Genomic DNA, 20,492 nt, shown 5'->3' on the forward strand with positions numbered 1-20,492 from the left:
AGGGGCATCAAGTTTCTCCATAAGAGTGGTTAGCAAGTGTTCTCTTTTGTTAGTGCAGTACAAATACAGATGGTTTCAAATAAAGCAAACAAGGTCATCCATTGCAAAAGGTAGATGCTTTAATTGCAGTATCTCCCATGTCAATGCTCTGGCATTCAAGCTAATGTTCATAGAGTCACAGAGTCATAGAGATGTACAGCGTGGAAACAGACCCTTCGGTCCAACCCGTCCATGCCAACCAGATATCCCAACCCAATCTAGTCCCACCTGCCAGCACCTGACCCATATCCCCCCCGAACCCTTCCTATTCATATACTCATCTAAATGCCTTTTAAATGTTGCAATTGTACCAGCCTCCACCACTTCCTCTGGCAGCTCATTCCACACACGTACCACCCTCTGCGTGAAAACGTTGCCCCTTAGGTCTCTTTCATATCTTTCCCCTCTCACCGTAAACCTATGCCCTCTAGTTCTGGACTCCCTGACCCCAGGAAAAGACTTTGCCTATTTATCCTATCCATGCCCCTCATAATTTTGTAAACCTCTATAAGGTCACCCCTCAGCCTCCGACAACCTAGGGAAAACAACCCCAGCCTGTTCAGCCTCTCCCTATAGCTCAAATCCTCCAACCCTGGCAACATCTTTGTAAATCTCTTCTGAACCCTTTCAAGTTTCACAACATCTTTCCGATAGGAAGGAGATCAGAATTGCATGCAATATTCCAACAGTGGCCAAACCAATGTCCTGTACAGCCACAACATGACCTCCCAGCTCTTGTACTCGATACTCTGACCATTAAAGGAAAGCATACCAAACATCAGCTTAGGGATCAGTCATTAAGAAGTGCAGTTGGTGCTCATTTTTGAATGCTATGCATTTTAATAGTAAATTGGATCTTTAGTAGTATGATGGCTACTTATGGTCTGAACTATACTCTACCAAAATAGAAGTGGCCGTAGTTCCAGGGAACCATAGGGCTGCTGTCTCATTATAGAAACATGACATGGTGATTTACCCTAAGGATCACCATACCTCAGACAAGGATAGAGGTTGTAAAGGAGAGTCCATCATTCATGGTAACCTCAGCTGATACAGCAATTGACCCCATTCTGATGGTATTACTCTGCATTGCAAACCAGCCATGCAGCCAGCTAGGCTAACTGCAACAGTCTGATACATGAAATCTTGAATTCATCATAGTTAGTTATTCAATAACTGTAAATAGACAAGTGGAACTCTGAACCAGAGAAATTAGAGTGCAAGCCCAAGTTCTTGACTGATGTGGGAATGCAGGCATCTCTGAAAGCTGAAATTCAGTGTTTCTTAGTTGCATCACAAAATTGATTACTTTGACTAATAACAGTCTCAATCTTTTTTTTTGAAGAGTAAGGAAAGAAAATCATGTCTTGTCTTTCATGAACTCAGGATGTCCCAAAGCAATTTTCAGCTGTTGAAGTACTTTCCAAATGCAGACACTTATTTGATATGGCAAACATTGCAGCCAGTTCATGCACAGCAAGATTCCATATCAGCAATTAAATAAATTACCTGGGTTAATGACTTATATTGAAGGATAAATGTTGACCAGCGCACTGGGAAGAATATGCAGCTTTTTTCAATTGCTTTCATCAACCCGATTGGATAAACTTATACCTTGACAGTGCTGCTGAAAGTTTTACTCTATTGTGGTGCCAAATTGGTGCTTGTTAATAGCCATGACTCCAGACCTGAAACAAGGTTGGGGAATGTAGTGGGCAGATTGTTTTATTTGCAGAGTTTTTAACTTACTGCACCTACTCCATCACAGGGTTTTTAACCCAGCATTCAGATCTCCTGTTTCGGCTGGCTACATCATGCCCAATTTAAAAAGATTCTACCGAAAATTGTGGTATATAGCTGGGAGGAAAGCTTTGACCACGTGACCATATAGTCAGGATGGTTAAGTGGGCTGAACAGTGTAAATGGAATTTAATTCTGAAGAATATGAGGTGATGCATTTGGGGTGAACTAACAGGGAAGGGAGAACATGTTGAATGGTAAGAACCTAGGAAGTGCAGAGAATCACAGTGACCTTGGGACACATCTCCAGAGATTCTTGAAGGTAGCAGGACAGGCAGATAAGGTAGTTAAGAAGACATACAGGATACTGAGATTAACCAGGATGTTGCCTGGACTGGAACAATTCAATAACGAAGAGGCACAGGAAGTTGGAGGTTTAGAAGTGGTTTGAGGACAGATTATTTTCATCGAAAGAGTTGTGAGAATCTGGAAGTCACTGCCTAAAAGAGTGGTAATCGTCATAACATTTAAGAACTGTTGAAACACCATTGCGTACAAGGCCACGGGTCATGTGCTAGAAAATGGTACTCAAATAAATACGTGTTTCATAACCAGTATGGACATAATGGGCTGTAAAATCGCTATGAATCCGACAATTTAAAAGGGCCAAATAGCTTTTAGCGCCATGTTCAAATTCCACTCTATTTCTACCTCAGAGTTCACAACACCCAAAAGCTTCGGCTTATAGTTTATCATCTCCTGTCAAAGACTGCACAGTCCAACAATGCAGAACTATTCAGTCCTCCGGTGAGGTCTCAGCATAAACTTGTGTCAAGCCTCGGTAGTGGAACATAAACTTGCAACCACATGTTACAGGTAAAAGTATTATCAACTTAACCACAGCTGATGGAACAGGTAGAAAATTTAGTAGAAAGCCATAACATCTCATCTGGAAATACAGTTTGCTATTAACTCAGAGTGCTAATAAAAATCTACATCTTGTATTTCCAGATTTGGAGATTAGCAAATTTTGCTTTCTAGGTGGAAAAGATCCTGCAAAGTACCTACATTCAGAAGATGTGAAGCTATTCCTTTCAGCATGTGAAACATCAGTGTGCAATGCACTAAAGAAAGGTAAGTTTCTTAATTTGTGGAGCGTGTATATTACACAGAGAAAGAGGATCCCTCCAGGCTTTCCATCTTAAATATCTGCCATGGAATCTGTGAGATTAGTGGTTTTTGAAAGGAATTTCTTGGGTGATAAAGTATTTGGAGCAGGAATTGCATAGAAGGACGCAGGATGCAATTGAGGAAATTGCATTGCAGTTGAAGCACAACCAAAGAAGGAGATGAAGAGAACAAGGAATTGGAAAAAAAAACCTCTTGTGTTTGTGGAAAGAATAAGGGGCATGCAGAATCGTTGCTGCAGCATACATGAAATGTCTCTCGGTGAAATGCTAGAGTGCATTCATTCCACACGCATATTCTCCCTGTTATTTGTTATTTTTCTGAACAATTGTTGCTGAAAAATTAGGAATGCCTAGCTAATTGTAACATTTTCATTCAGTTTCTAAATCATGGCATCCAAATGTAATTACACAGCCTTACAAAGAAAGCAAAAAGGAAAAAAACAGACTTACATGACAGGGAGCTTCTCAGAATCACAGGACATTTCCAAGCAATGAAGTGAAGTACTTTTGAAATGTCTGGAATGTAAGAAACATATCAATATGAATTAAAGCACAAGTTTTCTGTTCTCTCCAAAGATATTCCTGCAGCTCTAGTAATACAGCAAAAGAGTCAGATAAAAGAAAGTCACCTTAAGGTGGCATTTGATGGGGATTCAGTGTTGTTCTCAGATGAGACTGATACTGTATTCCATGAAAAAGGTCTGGACGAGGTAATCAAGTACGAGAAGGACATGGAGCATGTTCCTATTGGAGAGGTAAGGTTTGATTATTTGATTAGAAATTGTTACATCGTATTCTAAATTTTACTTCAGTGCTTAACCAACTCTCTTCTGATTTTCACCTTCTATATCATCCTGCAGCACCTTTGCTGCATCCAAACAGCTGATGTTAACAGGCTAACTTAACCGCTGCAGTTCTTCAGGAGGGAATGGAGCTGTGCATTTGGGAGACCTGCCTATTACATCAGTGGTAGTAGCTGGTACAAATCATAACCTTTCCACAAGAGGTTTATGTCTTATCTTGGAGTTCTTTTGTGTATTGTCCTGGTGTTTAATTTCAGATATGCTAACTGGGCTGTTCTTGAGTGGAGGTGTGCAGTTCTGCATAGCGTGTTGAGGGAGGGCACAGTAGGACAGGTCATTCTACAACAATTGCACATGGACTCTCTTCACTTGTTTTATGCTATTTCAGAATAGCCCTGCTTCATAAAGTATTTAGTCGAAGTGTCATGGAGACATATAGCACAGAAACAGTCCCATCAGTCCAACTTGTCCATGCCGATCAGATATCCTAAACAAATCTGGTCCCATTTGCCAGCACTTGGCCTCTGCCCCTCTAGACCCTTCCTATTCATATACCCATGCCGATACCTTTTAAATGTTGTAATTGTACCAGCCTCCACCACTTTCTGTGGCAGATCATTCCATACGTGTACCACCCTCTGCGTCAAAAAGTTGTCCCTTAGGTCCCTTTTAAATCTTTTCCCTCTCTGCTTCAACCTATCCCCTCTAGTTCCCAGCCACGCCGGGAAAAATACTTTGTCTATTTACCCTATCCATGTCCCTCATGATTTTATAAACCTCTATAAAGTCAATCCTCAGCCTCTGACACTCCAGGGAAAATATCCCAGCCTATTCAGCCTCTTCCTGTAGGTCAAACCCTCCAAGCCTGGCAACATCCTTTTAAATCCTTTCTGAACCGTTTCAAGTTTCACAATATCTTTCCTATTACTGGGAGATTAGAATTGGATACCATGTTCCAAAAGTGGTTTAATCAATGTCTTGTACAGCCCAACATGACCTCCCAACTCCTATATTCAATGCACTGACCAATTTTTTTTTCACTGTTTCACTGGTGACAAGAAGGAGAGTGAGCAGTGATGCAAATCAACAGTCTAGATTAGAGTGGTGCTGGAAAAGCACAGCAGGTCAGGCAGCATCCGAGGAGCAGGAAAATCCATGTTTCTGGCAAAAGCCCTTCATCAGGAATGAGGCAAATCAGCATCCCACAGTCAGGTAGGCAATGAGTGGAGCAGCCAATCTGGTCACATGAACATAAAACAAGAACTGACTCCCACCTTGCATTGTTAGTTTGTTGTGTACAGTATTTAATCAATCCTAATCATTTTTTTCTTTATATTCATTTTAACAAATCTGTTAATTTTGTTTTGCATTTTCAGCATCATTGAGTTGTCAGGGAAATATTGTGGACTGAGATGCTCCTGTCTTAAAGGATCAATTAGTATAAGTCAGGTCCACTATATATATTCCATATTTTTGCTGAACCTCAACCTACTTCACCCAAAAGAAGTTTGGGCTAACTTTAATAATTTAAAAATCACACAACACCAGGTTATAGTCCAACAGGTTTAATTGGAAGCACACTAGCTTTCGGAGCGATGCTCCTTCATCAGGTGATAGTGGAGGGCTCGATCGTAACACAGAATTTATAGCAAAAATTTACAGTGTGATGTAACTGAAATTATACATTGAAAAATTGATTGTCTGTTAAGCCTTTCATCTATTAGAATACAGTGATAGTTTCACTTCTTTCATGTGTAAATCACAAAACTTTTTTTTAAAAAGTTGCATTTTCAGGTTAGCTGTTAACAATGGTGATAGCTAGACAATATGTTGAAGGTGTTGGCCCCCTGTGTTCTCTGTCTATGCCATGATGTTTAGATTGATTCTAATCTAAAAAGTGAGATAACAGAGTTTTACATAAATTCATGCAGTTTTTGAGCTCAGAGTTCTACATGAATGCATGCAGTTTGTGAGCAAAGTACAACGTAACTCTGTAAGTACAAATTCACCCCACAAAATATATGTGTGCAAGTCTGAATTCTAAGGAGGCATTGCCATCCCCTGCATATACTTTAACAATCCAAGCTATCTATTGGAGATTTTTATTTCTTATTGCATGGATTTATTGCCCAGTCCCAAATGCCTTGAACTGAGTGATGTGTTAGACTGTTTGAGGGGACATTTAGGTTTCAGTCACATGATGATGGTTCTGGAGACACAGGAGATCAGATCAGGTAAGGATGGTAGATTTCTTCCCTAAAGGAATTCAGTGATCCAGATAGATTTTTAAGACAATTGATGTTCGTTTCCTAGCCCAATTACTGAGGTGAGTTTCCAAACTCAAGAAATAGTTTGATTAAAATGTTGCATTTATGATTTAATGGAATATACATTTTACCAGTGTCATGGTGGTATTTGAACTTGTGTCCCCAGAAATTTAGAATGGGTAGCTGATTGTCTTATGTATTAGAAATTGCCGTATTTTTTGGGTTTTATTTCTGTTGTTTTCTGATTTGCTTTCTATTATTATAGTCAATACAGCTTGCACAAAAGTTGTTAGTGACACTGTAGTAGTTTTCCATTTTTAGCTGTATCAGTGAACAGTTTGCAATACTCCATTTTTTAGATAATATTTCAACCTATAGAATACCAATCCATACTCCCTAAGCCCTAGCACACAGATGTATTGATCCATCATGCTCCATAGATATGTGATTGTGCACATTATGTCCAGTCATGCATACGCACAAACATTGCACATACGGACCCAGCCATACAAGTATGTTTCTGCTAAGGGAGTCGGCTATAAAGAGGACACCCAGAGAATAGAGAAGATAATTAAAAACTTGCAAATACCTTGATGATTGTGGATGAGACCAAGATTGCAAATACAGTATCCAAAAAATTGCTTTAAGCAAGGGAAATCATGAGCTGTAGACCTCTTAATGCAGTACTAAGGCAGTCAATTAATGCACAAAATCATCCCATAAGCAAGAATGCAATGATGATCAGATAATCTGTTCTGGTGTTGTAGGCTGAACTAATTTCTTGGCCATCAGGGAGGTCTTCCCTGCTTTTATTAGAATGAATCATAGAATCTTTGAAGTTCATTGTAGGAGAATTGACATGATATTCAATTTAATGTTTCATCTGACAATACCTCTGACAGTGGAGTGAAAAAAATCACCTGGTTTGATTATGTATGGTCAGTGATAAATGTTGTCCATGACACCAAGAAGGCCCTGCACTTCTTTGAATCTTTCACGTCCACAAAATAGGGCAACCAAGTCTTTGCTTTAGTCAGATAGGTGACACCTCTCATGGTGCAGCATCTCTTCAGTATTACATTGAAATGTCAGCTGAAATTATGAACTGGAATTTGGCCCAATGATCTTTTTGTCTCAAAGGTCAGAGGACAATTGGTGAGCTAAGGTTAAATCTTTTTTTTAATCACCCTAAACAAATAAAGGAGGTAGAAGTAAGTTCAAAACTAGGGTATCCACAATTGCAACAAGATAACAATGCAGATGCAGGCAGTTTTAGTTAAATAACTATTGTAGTCCAATGTATCTTTGAGGATCATTTGTACAACGATAACCCAATGGATTTCGACAGGGAAGATCCGACCAAAAAATGTACAGCAAACAATTTTTTTGAGGAAATGTCAATCCAGTTCAATTTTTGGAAATATTGTAAAAGAAATTGCTAAAATTCCATATTCATTAAACACAAACTTATGAAGATTCTGGTCAGAATTTAATGGGCTAAGAAATTGTCTGAGGTGTAGCAAAGAACTGGTTTTAGGGCTATTGATTATGTAGATAAGTTTTGCATATAGTGACTCAGGACTCTGTTCTAATTTACATCAATAATATAGCACAGTGCCATGATAGGAGGGGCAAAGAAGTAGGAGACAACCCAGAAGTCACAGAATGAACTAAACAAAATATGTAAGCAAGCCAAGAAAAGAGAGAGAAAATATTGTATGTGGCTGTTTCATCGTTCTGAGGATCAAATTGAAAGAGACCTAATTTTCTGTAGACTCAACGTTTAACAGAGAACCACATGGATGTGAATGTCTTCCTTCTCTGCCATGATGATTGCATTGCCAATTTAGAGAAGTAATCAATAAGACAGTGGAACAATGAAATTTAAGGCCAAAGCTAATATCAGAAGTTGATTTTTTGGATTGAACTCTTGGGCAGTTACTGCAACTGAAGGTTGAACTAAATCAGAAATAGTAGTGATTAAGCTATTCCATCAATTTGTACTTTGATTGTTATTTTTAGTCCTGGTTAATAAGAAATATGGGAAACATTCAGTGTATTGAATTGAATGCAGTGCAAAGGTGAGCCAAGAGGCCTTCCATGATCATTGAATCCCTGCAGTGTGGAAACAGATGACTTGGCCCATTGAGTCCCCACTGACCCACCAAAGAGCATCCCACCCAGACCCACCCCTTCTAACCTATCCCATTTTCCATGGCTAAGCCACCTAACCTGCATGCCCCTGAAGCAACAGCCCTAACTACTGAGCCACCGTGCCATCATCAGGGATTTAATTTGTATTTGAATAGCATGAGCCTGACGTGATATTGGAATTGCTGAGTTGTGAGATTTTAAATATAGAAAAGGGGGTGGGATTATATTATAGACCCCCTAATAGTCATAGAGAAATTGAGAAACAAACTTGTAAGGAGATCTCAGCTATCTGTAAGAATAGTAGGGTGGTCACGATAGGGGATTTTAACTTTCCAAACAGACTGGGACTGCCATAGTGTTAAGGGTTCAGGTGGAGAGGAATTTCTTAAGTGTGTAAAGAACATTTTCTGATTCAGTATGTGGATGTACCTATGAGAGAAGGTGCAAAACTCGACCTACTCTTGGGAAATAAGGCAGGGCAGGTGACTGAGGTGTCAGTGGGGGAGCACTTTGGGGCCGGCAACCTTAATTCTATTAGATTTAAAATAGTGATGGAAAAGGATAGAACAGATCTAAAAGTTGAAGTTCTAAATTACTGTAAGTAATCTAATCTAAATTGGAGAAAGGCCAATTTTGATGGTATTAGGCAAGAAGTTTCAAAAGCTGATTGGGTGCAGATGTTCGCAGGTAAAGGGACGGCTGAAAAATGGGAAACCTTCAGAAATGAGATAACGAGAATCCAGACCAAGTATATTCCTGTCAGGGTGAAAGAAAAAGCTGGTAGGTATAGGGAATGCTGGATGACTAAAGAAATTGAGTGTTTGGTTAAGAAAAAGAAGGAAGCGTATGTAAGGTATAGACAGGGTAGATCAAATGAATCCTTAGAAGAGTATAAAGGCAGTAGGAATATACTTAAGAGGGAAATCAGGAGGGCAAAAAGGGGACAAGAGATAGCTTTGGCAAATAGAATTAAGGAGAATCCAAAGGGTTTTTAGAAATACATTAGGACAAAAGGGTAACTAGGGAGAGAATAGGGCCCTCAAAGATCAGCAAGGCGGCCTTTGTGTGGAGCTGCAGAAAATGCGGGAGATACTAAACGAGTGCTTTGCACCAGTATTTGCTGTGGTAAAGGATATGGAAGATATAGAAAGTAGCGAAATAGATGGTGACACCTTGCAAAATGTCCAGATTACAGAGGAAAAAGTGCTGGATGTCTTGAAACACATAAAGGTGGATAAATCCCCAGGACCTGATCAGGGAACTCTGTGGGAAGTTAGAGAAGTGATTGCTGAGATATTTGTATCATCGATAGTCACACGTGAGGTGCCAGAAGAGTGAAGATTGGCCAACGTGGCGCCACTCTTTAAGAAGGGTAGTAAGGACAAGCCAGCGAACTATAAGCCAGTGAGCCTGATGTCGGTGGTGGGCAAGTTGTTGGAGGGAATCCTGAGGGACAGGATGTACCTGTATTTGGAAAGGCAAGGATTGATTAGGGATAGTGAACACGGCTTTGTGGACGTGAAATCATGTCTCACAAACTTGATTGAGTTTTTTGAAGTAACAAAGAGGATTGATGAAGGCAGAGCAGTAGATGTGATCTATATGGACTTTAGTAAGGCGTTCGACAAGGTTCCCCATGGGAGACTGGTTAGCAAGGTTAGATCTTATGGAATAAAGAGAGAACTAGCCATTTGGATACAGAACTGGCTCAAAGGTAGAAGAGAGAGGGTGGTGGTGGAAAGTTGTTTTTCAGGCTAGAGGCCTATGACCAGTGGAGTGCCACAAGGATCGGTGCTGGGTCCTCTAATTTTTGTCATTGACATAAATGATTTGGATGCGAGCATAAGAGGTACAGTTAGTAAGTTTGCAGATTACACCAAAATTAGAGGTGTAATAGACAGCGAAGAAAGTTACCTCAGATTACAACAGGATCTTGATCAGATGGGCCAATGGGCTGAGAAGTGGCAAATGGAGGTTAATTCAGATGAATTGGGAAAGCAAATCTTAATGGACTTATACACTTAATGGTAAGGTCATAGGCAGTGGTGCTGAACAAAGAGACCTTGGAGTGCAGGTTCATAGCTCCTTGAAAGTGGAGTCGCAGGTAGGTAGGATAGTGAAGAAGGCATTTGGTATGCTTTCTTTTATTGGTCAGAGTATTGAGTACAGGAGTTGGGAGGTCATGTTGCAGCTGTACTGGACGTTGGTTTGGCCATTGTTGGAATATTGCGTGGAATTCTGGTCTCGTTCCTATCAGAAAGATGTTGTGAAACTTGAAAGGGTTCAGAAAAGGCTTAAAAGGATGTTGCCAGGTTTGGACGATTTGCGCTATGGGGAGAGGCTGAACAGGCTGGGGCTATTTTCCCTGGAGCGTCCGAGGCTGAGGGGTGACTTTATAGGGGCTTACAAAATTAGGAGGGGCATGGATAGGATAAATAGACAAAGTCTTTTTCCTCGGGTGGGGGGAGTCCAGAACTAGAGGACATAGGTTTAGAATGAGAGGGGAAAGATGTAAAAGGGACCTAAGGGGCAACCTTTTCACACAGAGGGTGGTACGTGAATGGAATGAGCTGCCAGAGGAAGTGGTGGAGGCTGGTACAATTGCAACATTTAAAAGGCATTTGGATGGGTATATGAATAGGAAGGGCTTGGAGGGATATGGGCCAAGTGCTGGCAGATGGGACTGTATTGGTTTGGGATATCTGGTTGGCATGGATGGGGTGGACCAAAAGGTCTGTTTCCGTGCTGTACATCTCTATGACTGCTAAAAAATTATCTATTTCAGATATATCATATACTTAAGGGAATGGAAACAGTTGATTAGGAATGTAAAAGCAAAATACTGTGGATGCTGGAAACTTGAAATATAAGCAGAAAGTGTAGGAAACACTTAGAAGCAGCAGAAAAACAAAATTAATGTTTCAGGCTATTGGCCTTTTTTCTGAATTGGCCAGTTCATAATGATTAGAACACAACTTCCAGCTTCCTCACCTCTGTCCTTTGGAACATTCCCCCTGGCATTTGCCCTTATTTCAAGTGATCATTCTTCATGAGTGAATATTGACAGAAAATAGTGGGAGACTAAACAACCGTGGAGTGTATCAAAGTCTGTGCTGTTCCTACTTCATGTAGAATTATACTATCAGGTAGTTATTATCCAATGGAGAGTAAACTTAGCTGATCTTTCTTTTTAAATCTCCACTGTAATAAAAGCAAGGAGTTTGAAGGTGGCACACTTACAGGCTACTTGTACCCCACCTCTGCAAATGATAGTAGCTAATAAGACGGAAACTAAGATCCAAACCTGGGCTCTTTACCCATAAAACTGAAAATTTCTGCTGGCTACTAATTTAAATAGCTAGTAATTTAAAATCCTCTTAACCATTTACTTACAAAGTACTCTAGCCTACCCCTGAAATGATGACATTAACAGATCTCAGTAATAATTGCAATGATACAGATATTACTTTGAATGTTATTAAAATGTTCCGAGGTGCTTCCTTGGCAGGAGAGATGAAACAAGGAAAGTGAGTTTAGGAAAGGGAGTTATGTAAGCTTGAGACCTCTATAGCTTTAAGATCTTTCATTAATGAGGATGGCAAATTTGAAAAAAAGAAATGGTGGCCAGAATCTGAGGGGAAAATAGTTCCTCGGAAGGAAAAAGAAAGTCTTAAAAATCAATAATATTTGCAAATGAACATACTGGTTTTACTGGAGACCCATTTTTAGGTATACATGATGAGTCTGAACAGTATTTCATTCACCAGTTTTACTGGTTTTTCCTTCTGGGCCGACTGTGGGACAAAATTGGAACATATACCAAGGCAAGGAAGAAAAACGCTGGAGAGATTTATAGGTAAGATTAGATTTTGATGAAGAGGCACTGGGGGATAAGAAGCTCATGCAGGGTCAGAAGTGTTAATATAATGGGAATCAGAGTCCAGAAATATTGACAAAATGGAATTTCTGAGTGGAGTTTGATAGGAGGCTGGCGAGGAGAGCATTTGAAATATAAATTTGGAAGGTGACCAGAGTGTGTTTTCAGTGATAAAAGATAATAAAAGTGAAGTAGATTGCAGAATAAAGCTGTTAGATAGTGACCAGCATTGGTTCACGAGCTTTCCTCGTTGTACACAGCCAGTTTGTTATGTTGTATGGTTCCTTTAAAATTGGCATGTGACCGCATATGAGCACACCTTAAAGGAAATGTTAATTGTGCGAAACCACTTTGTTCCCTGCAGAGCATTTTCCCAATTGTTAAAGTGTCATGCAGTTTAGAAGGAGCAATGGTGGCTGTCATGTGAGTTTTGTAACTCACATCTGCAACGCCAGTTAAAAAAATTGAGGATCTACTCGTGCAGTTCATTTAAGCAGTCAGAAGGGAAGGTGAAATCCATTTGAAGAATAGAGAAGTTTTATGCAGAGGTGAAATAAAATGGTCTTGTTTTCCAGATGCTCGACCAGAGGAAATTCTGGCTGATTAATAGCTTGGTTTTGAAGAGACAGTGCTTGGCTGACTATGAAGTTGAGAAAATATTTGGGGAGTTTAATGCTGTCATTTTACAAAGAATTTTCTTATCCATCTTGTCGTCATTCATATATTGACAAGATACAACCTTAAAATAAATAAGCCGAATATTCAATGATTTTCACTGTTGACCCCCCCCCCCTTAATTAGATTAGATTAGATTACTTACAGTGTGGAAACAGGCCCTTCTATCTATGTTAAGTTATTAGATTACATTATATTACAGCGTGGAAACAGGCCCTTCGGGCCAACAAGTCCACACCGCCCCGCCAAAGCGCAACCCACCCATACCCCTACATTTACCCCTTACCTAACACTACGGGCAATTTAGCATGGCCAATTCACCTGACCTGCACAACTTTGGACTGTGGGAGGAAACCGGAGCACCCGGAGGAAACCCACACAGACATGGGGAGAACATGCAAACTCCACACAGTTAGTCACCTGAGGCAGGAATTGAACCCTGATCTCTGGCGCTGTGAGGCAGCAGTACTAACCACTGTGCCACCGTGCCGCTCATAATTATTGCCCAAACTTTCAGGTCGAGCTTATGAGTTGAACCCGAGGGGGAGTAAGCAAGTTCAGAATAGGAATGGAGAAAAATTAAATACGCTTATATAATAGTCTTCTAAGCAAGGCCTTGTCAATTACCATATACAATTGGTGTCACTCATTTTAGGTTTACATTAACCCCATACATATATCCTTAAAATATCTTCACATATCATTTATCTGTAACTTATATTCCTTAAAAACTTTCTGAAAACTCATTGTTATTCATTTAATAATCTAATTGTTCTATCAATAGGGCCCCATGAAGAAATTTGCTATGATTCTTGGAGAGATGAAGAAGAAGTTTAGTCCAGAGAATGATCCAATCTGCACGTATCTGGTGACGGCAAGAAGTGGCAACAAGCTGGGTATCCGAGCCATTAAAACTCTGCGTAGCTGGGGACTCAAGATTGATGAAGCTTTCTTTATGGCAGGGAGTCCAAAAGGTCCACTTTTAGCCCACATCCAACCTCACATTTTCTTTGATGATAATGCACGTAATATCAAAGGAGCACGTGAATATGGAATTCCAGCAGCCTTTGTACCATGTGGCTGTGAATAGTTTGATATGACACTTTCCTTTTCATAGGCAGTGACAGTGGTATGGGCTAGCATTATAGGATAGCTTTTTTGATTTCTCACTGTAAAGGTAGAGCCTTGCTAGCCAGCCTTGTCACAGCCTGTGACACAGGATAAGACGTATTGGTTGAATGGGAACCAGAATGCAGAAATGTCGATGAGCTGTATATGCACAAATTGCTAATATGCACTTACAACAGTTGAGCATTATCAGAAAAGGCGCACATTTGAAAACTTTACCTTAGTATATTAAAGCCTTCAATCCCAATACAAATTAATTTCACTTGCTGAAAAGCTCTAGTCAAAAAAATTTAACTCTTTGTTTCATTTCAGCACTTGCAACTTTCACATTGTGATCACACAATTCTTAAAAATCTAATTTTAAAAAAATCAAATGCTGTCACCAGAAAGTTACTGTCCTCAGTGATAGAATTAAATGCAGCGATTTTAACATATTGAAGATGGTGATTTTCAACATGGGTTATGAACTGTTTTTGTTAACCTTTTTTATCCATTTAGGTTTCCTGGAATTCAACTAGTTTGTCTCAAGTTTTCCTGAATTTAGGAGCTATATAGAATTGCACCAAGGTGAATAGAAAGAGAACCTAACTCCCTAGTCTGAAGCTTGGTGTCAAATTCTTGATCATCTGGTAAAAGTGTTGTTTGTAATTCTGGAAATTTTGGGAGATATTTTAAATGACAGCCCATTAAAATATTAATCAAATTTCAAGGGCATTTTAATTCCATGCACTATGGCAGAACATCAGTTAAAATTGAGCAACATATTTTTGAGCTTTAATCTCACACTTTAAAGTGTTTTAATGTTGGATGTTTGCATGCTTCATTACAATATGGTAATCAGGGTCCAAGGACTATGAGGTGATTTTAAAAGTTTCCTGGCCAGACCAATGAAATTTGTCCAAGGCTTAGTGAAGGCCCTCAAAAAGGAAGTAAGGTATTTTTCTTGTGGGGCCAAGATAAGCAGCAATCTTCCCAAACTCCTCTGACCAGCTCGCCTGTGTTACAGAAAAGCAACCGACCACTAAGATCTTAAGTTCTTCCAGGCCTTCCACGGAGACACATTACTCCTCCAATTCTGATTTTCCACAGTGAGTTAAAGGCCACACACTTCAATGCAGATATTTATCAATAAGCCAGCACAAAGGGAAGAGAACCCACTGCTGGAAATGTGCTCCAGTGCGGAGTTTTCTTTTAAATAGAGTGACAGTTGCTTATACATGGACCAGTTCCTCCTCTGTAGAACCCTGTATATTCTCCAATTTGCCAATAAACATTAAAGCTGGAGAGTCTGGTGAACAGTACTACATGTGAAATTCTATGAAGTTTGCAGTTATGCTAACACAAAGATTGGGCAGTGGTTTGGTTACAGGAAGGAACCCAGGTTTTGGTTTACATCATCCTACTGTATGTGAATAACTGTTGCACTGCTCGATTACAGGTTGCACAGGCCTCTGTAATGGAGAATATTTTAAAAGCTTAACTGTATTAGTCTAAGATGATACATGGAACAGTCATTATTGCTCCTTTGCATGCTTTGGTTGTTTCTGTGTCAATCATGTGATAGTATAGTTTTATATATTATAATTCTGAAGCTGTACAGAGTTCTTTTGGGTTTCAGTTGTATTCACTTTATGTTTATGATGCTGACAACCTGTGTCTAATTTAAGGATAGGTGTTACTGATACTTGATAGCAATATAATGCCTTTGTGATCTCTAAGATGTACAGAATACAAATTGAGCTGGCAATAGAAACGGGAGCTAAGTTGTTACATTTAGGAAATGAGCTAAATGAGCTCAACCCACAGGCTACTTGCATATCAACTGCATTTATCTGTAGAGAGGCTAGATTAGACATACAGCTTACCCTTCTATTAATAGGTTCCATGTAGGCTTTGTGAAAATAAGTATCTGAATATGAAATGAGCCTTATCCTGTATCTTCATGCATTGTAGATCTGCTTAGTGTTTATATCCTACTTTAATATATTTACATATTCTTCCCGTCTCATGATAGTTCATGAGTTTGTGCTCTATAGGCAAAACTGAATGGATCGAGCAAGTGATATGGTTGATCTCTGTTCTGTGTTGAATTAGGTAATCTAGACTGGCGAGAAATGAAGATGCTACAGTTTGCCATAATACACCTGGATTAGGGAGGAAGATGTTGGCTTGGGTTTTCCCCGTGATGAACGACTTAGCATGTATTGATAGGTTTGCATATGGAGAGTGATTTGTTTCCCGCTCAAAAGATGGTTGTTTTCATGCAATCATATGTCAGAAGGATGCAAAACGTTTTTGACAGAGAAGGGAGCAGTGAATATCAATCAACCATCATAAATAGCAACATTTCATTATTGAAGCAACTGCTGTCAATGAGGAACTGAACTATCAGAGTACGTCCAAAAATGCAATTAAATATTACAGAATTTCAAGTTCAAGTTTCAGAGTGAATTCTCAACAATATCATCACATATTTTCCCTGCTGAATGATTGTAACTATTTTGTGTTAGAGAAAAGGGTAGTGAATTGAAATTGATAAATTATTTTAAGATAAAACCAAAGAGATTTTTTGTGTTTTCTTTAGTAAATGAAGGATTTTAAGACTCCACAGACTCCTGTCTACATGGTGGTATCTTGCAAGTTCACGTCTTGAGAGACTTTGTATTATTATTTATGCAGGTTGATGCAATTGGTCTTAGAATTCTCAATTCATGTGGCAGAAGGAGGGATGGTTGCACATTAAAAAAAAGGCATTTTCTGTTTTACAGAAATTGATGAAGGTTATATTGTCACTAAGAGATAAAGAAGGATGATTGTCTCACTTTTTAAGCATGTAGCTGTCACATTTCAATTAAGCTTTGTTAGGAGGGGCAACTCCAAGGTTTTCTTGAGTGGAAGAGAGTGGAGTTTATCATCTATTAAACCTAAGGAAAATAGGAAAATGCAGCATTAAACACACAAACACAGGTAATAAACTTAAAAAGATGAGGGAGGCGTCTGTGCAGACAGAAAGGTAAAGGTAGTTGCAGTTAAAAGTGTTTAATGTCCTTGAGCTGAGAGTGAAACCTGAGTCCTGGCTGCTTAGCTATTGTCCTGTTCTCTTAGAAATGGCACAGTTTGCAGATTTGATTTCTTCGTGACTTGGGTTTTTTCTAAGTTACCTTTTCATTGGCCCTAATTTCTGAGATGAAAAGGGAGAGCAAATTTTGATATCCTTGCAGTTGTCAGTGCATGTTGCTTTTATTCTGTTTTGTTGCTCAAGGGCTGTTATTGATATACCTGTACCTTTGCAGATTCTGATTTCTGTGTCATTGTTAAGGTGGATAGCTGTAGGCAACTTTTTATCACTCAGTATGTGCAGTTATCCAGCAAGTGTGTGTAAAACAAGAAATATATTTTGTGATGCCTCGCTGAGTTTCAGTGTCTCTCAATTACAATTGTATTTAGAACGTGGCTGGCTTTATATATTTCATACGGGTTGTCTGGACTTGTCAGGTGTCAAAGCAGCCAATTAAGTCTGTCAATTTTTTTACAACCATTTTAATCCATAAATGTCTATGGTATTAAAGTCAAATAGTAAAAGTTGAATGTTGATAGTCCATTTTCATTATGTTAGTAACAATTTCCACAAGCCGCAACATACTTTTCCAACTTCCAACTTTAAGGTGTGATGGAGTAACAAAATGGAAATATGATTAATAACTTTTCTATTTTCCTACTGTTCCGACTTCCTTTCTCCAGATGTTAAACCTGGGCATTTTGTTCACTGTCGGATCACACTGTAATTTTAAAATTATAAATTGTTTAAGCATATTACTAATGAACATTTTAAGTTTAAATGAAATAGCATAAAAATACAGACTGCAATATAGCTTGTTGTTTGTGGACTAAAAGATGTCATATGAATCTTGCATTTGAAACACTATTACAAGACCATATCATACAATAGATTAGATGATGTAAGCTTAAAGCCAAAGTGCCAACTAAGCTAGATAATTTAGATTTAGTTCAGCAAAATAATTGCGCACTTAAATCTACAGTCATGAGGGCTGAATATTTAATAAGGTTGGGATTGTACTGTTGCTACCAATATTTGTAAGTTTTCATCTTGAGGGAAAATAAGTTGTGTAAATATGAGGAATAGAGTTCTTGTACGATAGTACACCTTGTATATTTGGAGAATAGAGTTCTGGCAGAAAATAACACACTCTTGTGTGCAATATTACCCTTTCACATGTGTAGAGTAATAGCAAGCTCTATACATTTGACAGGGTAATATTGCACACAAGCCCAGAAATTTCATTATCTTATGGGATGAAATTGGAGTACTTAGCTGGATATTCATGCACTGCTTGTATTTCTGCCCCTTTATGAGTGCAATTGTGAACTTCTATCGAGAAAGTATGCAATTCTCCACTCTGTACTGGTGTTAACTTAGAGAGACACTTTTTCTAAGTAGCAGCAGAGATCCTGTCAGATAACCCAAGTGCTCTGCTTGCTATGTAGGCCACACTAAAACACATAAAAGAACAATTGATACAAAAGGGATGGATTTTAGTTTGGATTTGTTGCCAAACATGATATATTTGTTCAAAAAATCTTTCAAATCCTTGCATTTATTGGCCAAAGTCTATTAACCCTCCCATGAATCAATGAGGGGCTGCACCACTGATGTAGAGTTTGCTATTACTCTAAATTCCATCACTTCAGGTGAGTGGTCAGTTTTTTTTAGTGCTACCAGGAACATAAGCAACCACACTTTAATGACCCTGTCTACAGGATTTGAGTCAGTTGATAGTGGGGTAAAAGCAGTGAATGAAGTTGTGTCTGGTGTAGGCCATCAGAATTCATGCTGTCGTTTATTTATAATGGTGGAAAATTAGCACGTGCTGTATGCACATTATATGAGGACATCACAGTCCTAGTTTTATCTCTAATAAAAAAAAAGGGAGAACATGGAAACTCTGTTTTTCAGTATCTACAGGGTTTTCATAATTTTAAGTGTTGTGCCCTGACTCATGTTTTCTGAATGAAAGTTACTGGGAATTAGGTTTTATTTTTATCAGTAAGAGTTGACACACACTTTCTCTAAGATAGGTTTCCACACAAAATGTAATTCTATTCAATGAAATTATGCAGTACTATTCAATACTAAGATGTCATCATTAGCTAATCATGTAAGCAGTACAATTCGTTACGCAGAAATGTTGTCTTTGCAAGTATACATATAAAGTTGGGAGGTAACCAAATCAGGTAGTTTAAAATTTTCTCCAAGATTTGAGAACAATTTATTTATACTGCAATTTATCATACATTAGCTTTTATGAGGTTTTATATGTATTTGGAAATGGCTAAGGGCATGGATTGCTATTTATTCTGTACTATACAAACAATGAGTTGATGCATACTGTCAACATTCACAATAAACGGTTTTACAAAATGCTCTTGTTTTTGTGCACTTTCAAGCCTGTAATCATCTGCACGTCACAGTGGGGCCCCGTGTGTATAGTGTAAGTGTAGAGGCTTTGAATGAACAGACTTATAACAATAAACAGCAGACATTAGACTTTTGTTTTGCAGGTGGATAACACATTGCTGGCCTGGAATAAATTAACACGATATGAAGTAAAGAGAGTAGCCTGTTCTTACTGAATTGCCAACCCAAAATTTAACCAGTCGTGAAACTTTGCATTTTCTGTAATACCATCCACCTTTGTTTCATCTGCTGCTGGAATTCTTATCCATGTCTTTGTCACCTCCAGAATTCGCTGTTCAAGTGTTATCTTGGCTGGCTTCTCTCATTGGTCTTCTGTAAACCAGTTCATTTAAATCTCTAATGCTAGTATCCTAAGACTCACTAAGTTATGCTCATTAATGATTTCTGTTGTCACTGCCCTAAAAGTTGCCAACCCTCCCGGAATGTCTGGAAAGGGTCTACTGGATATGCCCTCATCTTCTGATGTTTAATAAAAAGCAATCTGCAGATGTTCAAATGATGTTTCAAGTAAATGATGATCACAACTCATTCAAAATCTCTGGTCAGTCATTTATTGAAAACAATAATTTGCAGCGTGGTGATATAAAATACAAACTGATGTGAGTGTGTTCTGCACTCCTGAGCATCACTGTGTAATGTATTTTTCTATAGGCTCAGAGGCTTATCCTTATGGGGAGGAGGTGAAAAATTTAAATAACGGTGAGCTTTATGTTAAACATACAGTGACGTGACTTGATGGTAACATCTGTATATGGGTACACTTCACTCATTTGAGGATTTGCTTCTTCTCCTGAATCTGCATTTGGCAGTACTGCTCTTGGCCCCTTTCTTGCTGCAATTTCATAGATATTTTCCCACAGCCAAGTTTCTAAAATAGTTCTTCATTCTCACAACCAGTTTGAATCTGGTGCATGTGTTTCTTCTCTTCTGTTGCAATTAATCTCTGTTGGATTCCTACTTTCTTATCATTGATTTGTGTTTCCTTCTGTTTATTTCACCATTTCTGTGTGGTCCCCTTATCATTCTTTGTCGAAAACTTCTGAATAAAGTCATCTCATCCACGTTAATCCTTCGAGACTTTCTGAACTTTAGCCAGGTCTCTGCCCTGTACAGTGCTACATA

General features: G+C 38.8%; 1 protein-coding gene across 1 annotated transcript in view; it reads left to right on the plus strand.

The window, feature by feature from the left end:
• The window catches only part of LOC140493885 (cytosolic 5'-nucleotidase 1A), an 80,359-nt gene extending 61,046 nt beyond the window's left edge, over positions 1-19,313 (plus strand). The window contains exons 6-8 of the mRNA XM_072592879.1: positions 2,791-2,913; positions 3,546-3,724; positions 13,530-19,313. Of these exons, the coding sequence (XP_072448980.1) occupies positions 2,791-2,913; positions 3,546-3,724; positions 13,530-13,835 (608 nt within the window). The 3' untranslated portion in view covers positions 13,836-19,313. The remainder of the gene's footprint in view (positions 1-2,790; positions 2,914-3,545; positions 3,725-13,529) is intronic.
• Positions 19,314-20,492: the final 1,179 nt, after the last annotated feature.

This window comes from Chiloscyllium punctatum, chromosome 22, assembly GCF_047496795.1.
Source record: "Chiloscyllium punctatum isolate Juve2018m chromosome 22, sChiPun1.3, whole genome shotgun sequence".
NCBI classification, from domain to species: Eukaryota; Metazoa; Chordata; class Chondrichthyes; order Orectolobiformes; family Hemiscylliidae; genus Chiloscyllium; species Chiloscyllium punctatum.